Below are 12,313 nucleotides of genomic sequence, written 5' to 3'. Positions count from 1 at the left end.
CTCATGTTTTACTTTCTCAGAAACATCATTAACATATAAGATAAATAATGAGAGAAAAAAGGAAAAGAAAGATAATTGTAAGTGTATGATATTATATGGTGTGCATTCAGTGTATTTGGAAAAGTATTTGCATTTGTCACTGCAGTAGATAACATCATATCAAAGTTTCAATTTCAGTTTTTAAATGCCACTTGGTTTGATATTTTGTTATCTAATGGATAATATAAAGGAATTTTAATGGATTTGCATTCCTGCAGTTGAAGTTTCCAAATGTTTTTAGGACACTGTTGTGTATATTTCCATCACATTTGTAATTTGTTAATTTGTTTTCATAATTTTAATCTGTTTTGCCCTCCCTGGCCACCATACTATATAAATGAATAAGAAGGTAAATAAGAAAACCGAACATGATCTTCATAAAACAACATGCATCTCACCTTTAACACAGATTGGTTTATTTACTGGTCCTTTGGTTTGTAGACCAAGCTGACCTCTGTTATTATTTCCAAACGCAAACATATGGCCCCGCTCTGGAAAGAGATAATTAAAGAGACATTTATTTCAAAATATAGCTACAGTTACAAAATTACAGGGTGAATATAGAGAGATTACAACCTGTTACAAAGACTGAGTGCGACTGTCCACATGAGATGTGCACAGGTAGCCAGAACCTGCTGGGTGCATTGTTTGCTATAATTTTTCTAAAGGTGAATACAGCACCTGTTTCTGCAGTAAGGAAACATACGTTCAGTACAACATTTCCCCTCAGTCACAGTTGTTCACATGGAGAAAAGATCAAACCTCCACACAAGCTCAGCAATACGGTCCATTAAAAATCCTTAGAAAGCTTCCAGCTTCCCAGAATAGTCTGAGTCTTAAAAGAACTAGCATCTAAAATACACAAATATAGATACACACACTGTGAGTCTTACAAGAACGTGCTTGTAAAATACACATAGATAGATAGATAGATAGATAGATAGATAGATAGATAGATAGATAGATAGATAGATAGATAGATAGATAGATAGATAAAAAGGCACAGCTTACTGGTATTTCTGTGTTTGTTTCTCCTGTCATCACCTCCTAAAAAAAGAAAAATCAGTTTGCTTTTTGTTGTAACTTTACAGTTATTTGATTATTAAAGAATAGAAACATGTTTTATATTGATGGAATATTTTAAGGTGTGGAGAGTGAGAGATAGAGAGGGAGAGAGTTTCTCATACGATGGCCAGGGTCTGTGGAAGCGGGTGGGATGAAAGAGTACGTGCATGAGAGCTGTCACTCACCACGCACAGTTACTTGTCCCGCCCCCTTTTCATCCCGCTAGTTACGCCCTCAATGCTGCATGACAGCTAGCGCGTGGACATGATTTGATTTGGTTGTGCTGCTTTGAGCTCTGTATACATCAGTAGAATGTTTGCTTTCAAAAACAGAATATATCATAGTCTGAAATTTGCAAAATGTTGCCAAAGCAAGAATTTTCGGTGAGTCGGAAATTTTGCCATAAAAGTTTGCTGCTGTCTAAAATTTTGAGTGACATTGTATAATAACTTTCATTACCGATATTAATTATTACGTTGCATTATGCTTAACAGAGAATTAATTAATTACATAGTCCTGAATGAAATTAAAGTTACAAGCTGGTCAGTTAAGTATAAAAAATTGGACTTTCAGTTAATACTAATTAATAAAAGAGTAGTTGGCTAATAACATGGACATTTTTAACATAACAACACACAACATTTAACATTTTTGTTCAATTTCTATTTTGTAATTAGGGAACATGTATTCTTTAGACTCTGTTTTTCTTTTTTTCTTCTTTTTTAAAGTTTTTAACCATCTTAAATAATCTTTGTGCTTGAAAAATATTTGTAATATATACTATATTCTTTCAGTTTATAAAGTCATAAAATCTGCTTTTAGAAAAATTTAAAAATGTTGTTTAAAATGTTATTTTATTGACTATTTTTATAAAGTGTATTTATTTATTTAGCACAATTAATAATAACTATCTATCTGTATCGTGTATTTCATGTCCACAGAGTGGGAAAGGCAGCTTTGGACAGTGTTAAGCTGAAGGGCCGCAGCTTTCTAACACTGAAGGATTTTAATGCAGAGGAAATTAAACATATCCTGTGGGTTTCTGCTGACCTTAAGAATCGAATAAAGCACAGGAGCGAGGTACTGCAAAATATACTTTAACTAAGTTACTGATCAATAATCTTCCCACTTTCAGGACTTATATTATAAACAATGTTCATTTATTCCTCTTTTATTTACAGTATGTCCCATTACTTCAAGGCAAATCTATTGCCATGATATTTGAGAAGCGGAGCACTAGGACCCGCATGTCCACTGAAACAGGTGCCATTCAAAGTTTGAGCCTGTGAAAGGGCTTAAATTTATCAGTGCGGTCTCTGAACAAAATGAATGAATAGGGACGGGTACAGAACAAAAGATTTGACACATAGACAGTTTCTCTCTCTCTCTCTCTCTCTCTCTCTCTCTCTCTTTTAGGATTTTCTCTGTTGGGTGGCCATCCATGTTTTCTCACACCCCAGGATATTCATCTAGGAGTCAATGAGAGCACCACAGACACGGCCAGGTGTGAATTCACACACATTGCAAATACTGTGTGAACTCAATTCACTGAGGCCTTGACATGGTCTGATATGTGGGTGCGTTTGTATGGCAGGGTGCTCTCTGGTTTGGCAGATATTGTGTTAGCTCGGGTTTATAGTCACTCATCCCTGGAGCACCTGGACAAAGATGCTTCTATACCAATCATCAATGGCCTGTCTGACCTCTACCATCCTATACAGATTCTGGCTGACCTACTGACACTACAGGTACTCACTCACTGACACATTCGTACACATAAACCCATGTACATGCACTCATGTGTTCTTTTTCACTCTTACAGGAGCACTATGGCTCATTAAAAGGCCTTACTTTAGCTTGGATAGGTGATGGAAACAACGTTCTTCACTCCTTTATGATGTCATTGGCTAAACTAGGTGTCAATCTAAAAGTGGCCACACCCAAGGTTCGCCTCTTTCAGATCTGTTTTATATATGCATACACAACTATTCAAATGTTTTTTTTAAAGAGATTAATACTTTTTTTTCAACAAGGAACATTAATTTTATTGAAAGTGAAAGATATTTATGTTACAACAGATTTCTACTGTATATGAAAGTTTATTTAAATTGTAATAATATTTCACAATATTACTGTTTCCCTTAATTTTTGATCAAATAAATGCAGCCTTGGTGAGCATAAGAGATTTCTTAATAATAACAAAAGTAAAACATTTAAAAATCTTACAGACACCAACATTTTGAATGGTAGCATACATATCTAATCTAATCTAATCTAATCTAATCTAATCTAATCTAATCTAATCTAATCTAATCTAATATTTATTTATTTAACTTTGCCCCACTCGAAAATGTTGTTCATTTCAAGATTTTACTTAAATTAACCTTTTGTCTTTAGGGTTATGAGCCAGATGCTAATGTCACTCAAGAGGCTCAGCTTCTGTCTAAGCAGGTATAGACTGAGAAGTCATGATCAGCTTTACTCATAAGATCTACAATATAATTAAGCATTTTGTTTGCTTTAACTACCATGCATTTGCATTATATGTTTGACTATGTATGTTAAATGACTCATCTTTAATGATTGTCTTTAACAACACAATAAATTTTGACATCATTTTATTTTATTTTTTTATGATCACTAGCTCGTTTACAGTATACAATGTTAACCTAATTATGATATTCATGCTGTAGTTTGGTACCAAGTTGCAATTCCTGACAGATCCAATGGAGGCAGCACGGGACAGTAATGTGCTGGTTACTGACACTTGGGTAAGCATGGGCCAAGAGGAGGAGAAGAAGAGGAGACTAAAAGATTTCCATGGTTACCAGATCACCATGCAGGTAGAGAAATGTCCATCAACTTTTTTTCTGGTCTGATCCGGTCTATTTTTGTAAATAGACAGACTTTTAATTCCATTTTGGAAGGTTTTATGTTTCTGGTGACTGGTTGACAGACAGGAAGTGTGGCTGCACCAGACTGGACATTTCTGCACTGTCTCCCACGTAAAGCAGAGGAAGTAGATGATGAAGTTTTCTACTCGCCACGTTCCCTTGTGTTCACAGAGGCTGAGAACCGCAAGTGGACAATTATGGTAAAGTGTATGTGTAAACATGTGAGTATCATTAATGCATTTATGTTTGTAAAGTAATAGTTTCTGTATGTTTTCTCCAGGGTTTGATGGTGTGCATCCTGACAGACTATACGCCACAAATTCCCAAACTCAAATTTTAAAAAAATTTGGGGGAAAAACACTAACAACAGAATACTGTCATCTACCTGCTTTTGTATGATAAAATTGTAATTTTTCATATTTAGCACTCTTGGCCAATGGGGGGTTTAAGAAAGAAATAAGAAACACAGAAATAAACAATTGTATTAAATTCATGAATCCTTTGATTTAATGTGTGAAAAATACTTTAAATATTTAAATATTTCAGTGATGCAAAAAAAATCTTTAAGACCTATAGAGGGTGCTGTGACATTGTAAGAAATACATATGGTATCATATTTGATATATTCAGATTTCTCTAAATTACAAGGGGTTGGATGGACACTGCATTAAGTTTTCACAACAGAAATAGGTTGCAAAATGCACTCAGCAAAAACAACAACAATACAATTAATTTTCAGTCTCTATATAACTGTCACTTTGTCTCTTACAGTTTCTATGTATTTATGGGATTTGGCATTTTTGTCACCTCAAATCACTTATAAACATTTTACATAACAGATAACTCTTTAAGTCATCCCTTGCATGTCTAACTCTGCAGGGCAACAATACAGTCCAGCAGTGCAAGGTGATTTAGAGTGAATAGGTGGATATGTTTAGGCTGGGAAGTTTTTAGACTGTGAGTGAAACTATCAACAATTGAATTAGGTGAAGGCACACTGCAAGAAAAAGAGACAATGTTACAAAGAAATCACTTTTGCAAAGCGTACATTTAAATGGTAAAAGAGAACAAGTCATTCTCAGGGTGAGGCAGAGAAGAACCTAGAAAAAGGGTGGAGATTAAAAGAGTAGAAGAACAGGTTTCTAAACCATCCGAGACATTCTCGTCATTGCAAAGGTGTTTCGGCTTCCCTTTCTTTGACTTGGTATGTAAAATGATTTAAACTAAAACCTTGCTGTGATCTTATCTCCTCTAAACATTGTTTGACCCTCTTCAGCTGTGTCCTTATTTGGCCTGTTTGTTTTCATTTTTGTACATATTGAATTGGGTTTCAGACGTGATTGCAAGATAGATAGACAAATAAGAAATGAAACATTGTACATTTTTATCTATCATAACTATGACGTTAGTAGTAGATAATTGGCGTCCTAATTGTTGGAAATTTGCATCTGAATACTTATTTGCGTCCTCTTGTGTTGATATGTTGAATTGGACCAAACAAATCCCCTCTGGGCATTTAGATTAATTCAACAAGCCAGAAGGGACAGTTTCAGAGCATTTTACATAAGCACTTCAAAGATTTGAGTAAAAGATTTAAATCCATAAAAGAGAGTTCAGAAACATGCCCCTAAAACCCATTTGAAGGAATAAATAAACATCTTGTCAACTTTTCAACTGTATCAATAGGCACATAAGTTTGGCGCTCAGACCACTGAGTTTATCAAAATATATACAGCTTGGATTTTTTTAAGAGGAAAATGGTCTTTATTTTAGGAGTCTTAAATGAGATCTCATTTAATTTCTTTTTACAATTCCTTTAAGTATTAGCTTTGCTTAGCTTTGTCTCAGCTTTTAGATCTTCCTTCTGAAAACACAAAGCAATTTCTGACCAGTGTTGGGGGTAACGCGTTACAAGTAACATGAATTATGTAATCAGATTACTTTTTTCAAGTAAGTAAAGTAATGCATTACTTTTTACTTTACAAGAAAATATCTGAGCTACTTTTTCAAATAAGTAATGCCAGTTACTTTTTTCCCATTTATTGATTGAAAGATCTCCTGTCCCCTTGATGAGAAATCGAGAGCAAGATGTTACTTTAGTTCTATAATAAATGTGAACATGCATTAATTTATCTCACATACTCACGCACAAAAAAATTTAGTTTTCCTCAAAATTAATAAAAACACTTAAAAGCAACTCAAAATATGACTCAAAGCTGCAATTATTAAATGTTAAATAATACAAATATCCTTTATGTATTTAATCCCATTTTATTAACCAATTTGCTGCTGACCTTCGATGATCCGCTTCAGTCATACTAATAAGCAAAAACTGAACAAGATAAACTAACATTTTTATTTCTTTTTTTATTGCTGAAGAGTATTTAACTTCTGTGTTACTGTACAGACGTGAATTTACATTTCCTTCAGCCTGAGGCTTTCAAAAATAAAACTCTTTTAAAATTAAAAAAAATAAAACCTAGCCAAAATAAAAGAAAAAAAAAAAACCAACACAAAAATTGAAAAGTAACACAAAAGTAACGTAATGTATTACTTTCAATAAAAAGTTACTAAGTAACGTAATTAGTTACTTTTTTAGAAAGTAACACAATACTGTAATGCATTACTTTTAACTAAAAAGTAACTTCCCCAACACTGTTGCTGACAGAGTAAGAATATCAAAAACTATAAAATGTATGTGGTTCATGGCACAGCTCGAATCATTCCATGTCAGAAATATCTGATGAGAAATGTATGAAAAGTTCATTTTGAAACCTTTTAATGTTGAGACTTCAGATTTGGTATCTTAGAAAATCTGAGGAAAGCTCGAGATGTTAATCTCCTTTAAAACAGAAGAGTCTTTATGAGGAGAAATCTGTAACAAGTTGGAGAGTTAAACAAAAGTCCAATTTTCCTCTGTATTTGATCTCATTGTCACCTGGAAGAAACAACTGAGATATAATCTTATATCTCATTTGTGATGAAAACACTGAAAGTCTTCCCTGAAGGGTTCATTCATATTTTGCTTATGTGGCATGATAATGACTTTAAACATTAAAAGGCCTGTTCAAAACTAAAGCATGCAACTTTTGGCCTCAATGTTACTAATCAGAAAATAATTTAAAGATTACATTTTGTGAACAAGAGACAAATGTTATTTATTCAAGTCAAAATCATTTACCCTTTTAATCTTTAATCTTTCTATCATTAGCCTATGACCTACACTTCATTTACATAGCCATAATACATAGACATATAAGCAGTACTATATTTCGTCAGGAGTCAAAATTATTTGAAAATCAAAGTCGTATGTCGTGCTTTTCAAGGTTTTTTTATTATTATTATTATTATTATTATTATTATTATTGTTTAAGTTTCAGTGTAATGTAAAATATTATGCAACCAAGCGATTTAATGACCGTTTGCGCCGCTCCCCGCGTTTCTATGGGCCGTGCAGAGGTTTGTGTGTTGGAGTTGGAATCTTGTTGTTGCCGACCTGACATCCCAGACCGGACCAACAAGTTTCGGTCACGCCCAGGAGCAAAAAAGTCAGGTATAAATTAAACGTAAGGAATGCAGACCAACAGAAGGAAACTAAGCGCACGAGAGACAAACATTTACTCTCGAATTTATCCTCATAAAACCACCAAAATGCAGATGTCCGAACCCCTCAGCCAGAAGAACTCTCTCTTCACGGCAATGAACCGCTTCATCGGCGCCGTCAACAACATGGATCAGACGGTCATGGTGCCGAGTCTGCTGAGAGATGTGCCGCTGGACCAAGAGAAAGAGCAGCAGAAGCTAACCAACGACACGGGTAGCTATCTGCGGGATGCTGAAGGCGACATGTACAGCTATTACAGCCAGCTCAAGTCCATCCGGAACAACATCGAGTGGGGCGTCATGCGCGCAGAGGAGCAGAGGCGCAAGAAAGACGCTACAACGCCGGAGCCAGTGCGCACAGAGCCGGACAGCGACATTGATCTGGAGCAGCTCCTGCAGTACCATCTGAAGGGCTTGCATGGGGTGCTGTCCAAACTGACAAGCCAAGCCAACAACCTGACCAACCGATACAAGCAGGAGATTGGCATTGCTGGCTGGGGACAGTGACCCGTATCATGATCTATTGGGATATGATGAACTATTCTGATCTAATAGGATCTGTTTTGCCTTTGTGGAAGAGCCTCCCAAAGGGACTGCCCAAACAGAAGTTAAACTGTCAAAAGTTAAAATGCAAGGCGAACCGAATGGGAAAATGGATTTGTTGTAGTATTGGTTTTGGTGTTGATCACTGACGTATTATAAGGGCTGGTTCTTGTCTTATGGCATTTTATTTGCACTGAGTTTCCCCTTTTTAAAAAACAAAATCTCCGTTCAAATGGCTGGTTGCCATGCCTTATCTTGGTATTTAAAACTATTTATGTGTTATGTATAATTGAAAGCTTTAATTTTTCCATTCTTTTTTTTTTTTTTTTTTTTGAGAGGAAGGTTGTTGTCCTGTGATGTTGCTGTGTGTTCCAGAGGACTGATGACTTTAAGAACTGAGTGTATGATAGTTTGTATAGTGAGAACTCCTATAGATGAAGCAGAAACCCTGTAGAAAATTCTTGGAATGTTCCCTGCTAATGACCTGAAACTATCTGTGAATCATCCTGTGAATCAATGATGTGGATGGCTCTGAAATCACTGTATGTGTCATGATGAGCTCCATGAGATTCTGTGTTAAATTGTGCCTAAAGGCCAGTGTGATTCTTAAAAACATTTGCTATCTTTTGTACTGAATTGTTTTTTTACTACAAAATAAAATTTTGTAATTTGAAAACACCTAATGTGTGGTTGTTTATTATTCATCATGCTCAACAATGTATACACACACCCTGTGCCTGTTTTACAATTTAGCTTCACAATACTCTTCATTCCTTAGTGCTTATAAAAAAAAATCCCTAATTTAAATAACTTGAATTTCTGAGACTCCCATTCAATTCCCATTTATCCATTATCAATTCCTATTTAGCATGCGCATAAAAGAATGCATGCAATGCATATAGAATGGCCAAGGGTCAGTAACCTGATCTGGCAGTCCAAACCCTAAGTCATAGAGACTTGAAACTTGAAGGGATGGTATAGTATACTCACACTGACTATAACAGCGGTCTCCAGATTTGGTCCTGGAGGACCGGTGTCCTGCAGAGTTTAGCTCCAACCCGAATCAAACACACCTGAATCAGTTAATCAAGGTCATATTCGGCATACTAGAAACTTCCAGGCAGGTGTGTTGAGGCAAGTTGGAGCTAAACTCTGCAGGACACCAGCCCTCCAGGACCAAGTCTGGAGACCCCTGGTCTTCAACATCACCAAGTCCCGCCCCAATCGGCCTGAAGGGGGGCGCTATAGCAATCAAAAATACGAAATCGGTCATAACTCCTAAACCGTTAGTCGCAGGCTCAAGTGCCTTATGTCATTCGAACCCTTGGCTCATGACAGACAAAACACATTTCAAACACATTTCAAATCAAAATTTTCTGGTATTTTGGATTTTTTTTAAAACATACTTTTGAGAACTACTCCTAGGTTTTTAACTCAAAATCAATACAAATCAGTACAGTCCAATTCTCTGGACTCTCTAGATCAATAATTATCAAAAGAAAATTTGAACTTTACCCTTTGGGTAGCTAAATTGCGTTCATTTAGAAAAAGGGGTGTGGTCAAGTGCATGCTAAAGCCTATATTTCCGAAAAGAAAACTCTGAACTTTAAAAAAAATAGGTTAACATGCAACATGATGCTAAACAAGCATTCAAACTTTAATGAAAATTGGACCATAGGTGGTACTATAACAGTTAAAAGATGAAAAAAAAAAACATAATTAGAATTATTGTCTGTATTGACTGTAAATGGTCTTGTCCAGCTATGATATAAGTGGTTACATGCTTGACAAATAAAACCTTACTCCTTTTTATGCATGTGCCTAAAGGTATTAAGCGCTGCTTTCAGCTATATTTATATTTGGATGCTGCAGATCCACCTACTACAGTAGATGTAATTTACCCTGGTGGTGGTTGAGGAGAGACCCCTGATATGATTGTAAAGCGCTTAGGGTGTACAGCAATACATAATAAAGCGCTATATAAATTTCTCATTCATTCATTATTATTGCACAGTGCTTTATTGTTCAAAGATATGTTTGTCCGTTAAACAAACATTTTGACAAAAGGTGTGAACTGTCACACCATGTTCCTTGGATGAAACTAAATCACCTCGCCTTCATGTTTCTTGCCATATTATGAAAACTCAAGATGCACATAACACTACATTTAAAAAATAAATAAAAACACATCAAAACAGTAAAATCTGATTTAAAGTAGTCTATAATAACATTTCCTAATTTATCTCAGAACAATATAAATTGAAATAAATATAAACAATAAAAAATAATTATGGGAGATGAGGACCCACTCCAGGTTAACAACACTAGCAGTTCCCACTGTACTTTCTTCAACGCAGCGCCCGACGACTATCGATTTGTAAGTATAAACGTGTTTTAAAAACTACTGTAATGCTAATTTATTAGCACTCATGTTAATCACAACATGACATCATCCTTTCCAGGGATGATGTTTACCAGTACTTTTACTGATAGTAAGTCATGAAATTAAGAAAGTATGGAGTGGTTTACAATAAATTTCAGTTAAACATTTAAACATTTTTTGTGGGAAATTCGTAAGATGAGTCAAAGTGAGATAAGTCAGTAGAAAATAATTATTTATTGATCTTTGGTCATTGTTTTTTGTTTTGTTTTGTTTTTTTAAAGAAATAAATGCTGTAATCTTTAATGTATTAAAAGTGACAATAAAAACTTTCACACTGTTACACAAAACTAAAGGAATCAAAATAATTCAATTATTAATTTGTTCATTTTAACAGTTCTTCACATCAAAGAAAGCAAATCTAAACACTGACAATAATGAGAAATGTTTCTTAAACAAATCAGCGTATTAGAATGATTTCTGAAGGATCATGTGACACTGAAGAGTGGAGTAATTGCTGCTGAAATATGAGTAAATTATAATTTAACATATATTTAAACAGAAAACTGTTCTTTTTAAATTCTAACAGTATTTCACAACATTACTGTTCTTATGTATTTCTGATCAAATAAAGGCAGCCATGATGAGCAAAAATATTATAGACCCCAAACTAGTAGTGTAATTTCTGTAATTCTAACCTATAATTGTCAAATACAGTCATATTGTTGATTAGTGTGAATTATTTGGAGGAATATTGAATCTTTGTTTAGTCTGCCTTTTTTTCTTTTGTTTTTCAGAAAATTATATTTAGTCTGACAGTAGCTGCATTTTTTGACAGTGTTGCTTATGTCATGGTGAGTTGCACTGATTCATTTATGTGTGTGTGAGAGAGAGAGACATGTTTAGAGAGTAATTATCCAAGCTAATGTATGTTGGAGAAAGGGAAATGTTTTCTCCCTTTTTAATACATTTATTTCATCGCATCTTTTGCTTTCTTCTCATCTGCAGGGAGAGTCTCATCCAGAGCGATCTCTGTGTAATTTTCAAGCCTGGTGGCTCACCTAATTTGGTAAATTTGTCAACTGATTTAAAGATGTGTGTTTATATGTGCATTGTTGTGTATATGTAAAGTCACAAAACAGTTCTGACATGGGATAGTAAGAGGATTTATTTTTGGCTTTGATGTAAATAGCAGGAGACATTTGAATACATAAAATGCAATGTGATACTTCTGAAAAATTAATTTCAGATTTAGTGCATCAAAATAGAAAGATGACATCCTGTATAGACGAAGTGTCATGATAAACTGCTGTTGCTAGAGTTGTTATCGATTTTGGCTATTTGTTTCAGACTGGACTGCGCTGATGTGGGTTTTTCTTATTACTTTTAATCTGTACCTGAACCTGGTGCGAGAAATTAGAACTGAACATTATGAGATGTGAGTCAATAGGCACACACATGGATAAACACTTTAAGTTTTGATTACATACAGATAGAGTGCTCCTAACATCTGGATGTGTTTCCCAGACCATACCATGTGGTGGAGTGGGGGTTCCTCTGCTCATGTCCACCCTCCCCCTGATGGCTGGATACTACGGTCCTGCTGGAGCCTGGTGCATGACTTTTGACTTTTGATATATTCTTAGTTGCAATCGTATCACTAACAGTGATCATCAGTCTTTTTTGTCTCATTCTTTTCCTGCAGTTGGATCACAGATAATCATGTTGAGTGGAGGTTTGGCATGTAAGTTTGAAATGTTCAGCATGCGTGTGAGTGTTTGCGGAAATG

General features: G+C 35.0%; 2 protein-coding genes across 2 annotated transcripts; both read left to right on the top strand.

Moving 5' to 3' along the window:
* The first annotated feature begins 1,362 nt into the window (after positions 1–1,362).
* On the top strand, positions 1,363–4,462 carry otc (ornithine transcarbamylase). Its single transcript, XM_042764529.1, has 10 exons — positions 1,363–1,487; positions 2,046–2,184; positions 2,286–2,367; positions 2,521–2,608; positions 2,699–2,852; positions 2,927–3,049; positions 3,502–3,555; positions 3,798–3,947; positions 4,061–4,198; positions 4,279–4,462. The coding sequence occupies exons 1-10, from the start codon at positions 1,417–1,419 to the stop codon at positions 4,336–4,338; spliced, it is 1,059 nt and encodes a 352-aa protein (XP_042620463.1). The 5' UTR covers positions 1,363–1,416; the 3' UTR covers positions 4,339–4,462.
* Positions 4,463–7,556: 3,094 nt separating this feature from the next.
* Positions 7,557–8,822, top strand: LOC122146134 (mid1-interacting protein 1A-like). Its single transcript, XM_042763828.1, has one exon. It carries the CDS (start codon positions 7,572–7,574, stop codon positions 8,106–8,108), a length of 537 nt encoding a protein of 178 aa, XP_042619762.1. The 5' UTR covers positions 7,557–7,571; the 3' UTR covers positions 8,109–8,822.
* The last annotated feature ends 3,491 nt before the right edge of the window (positions 8,823–12,313 follow it).

Source organism: Cyprinus carpio, chromosome A9 (genome assembly GCF_018340385.1).
Source record: "Cyprinus carpio isolate SPL01 chromosome A9, ASM1834038v1, whole genome shotgun sequence".
Classification (NCBI taxonomy): Eukaryota; Metazoa; Chordata; class Actinopteri; order Cypriniformes; family Cyprinidae; genus Cyprinus; species Cyprinus carpio.
The sequence above is the reverse complement of the archived record's forward strand: the minus strand, read 5'-3'. Positions and strand labels throughout refer to the sequence as shown.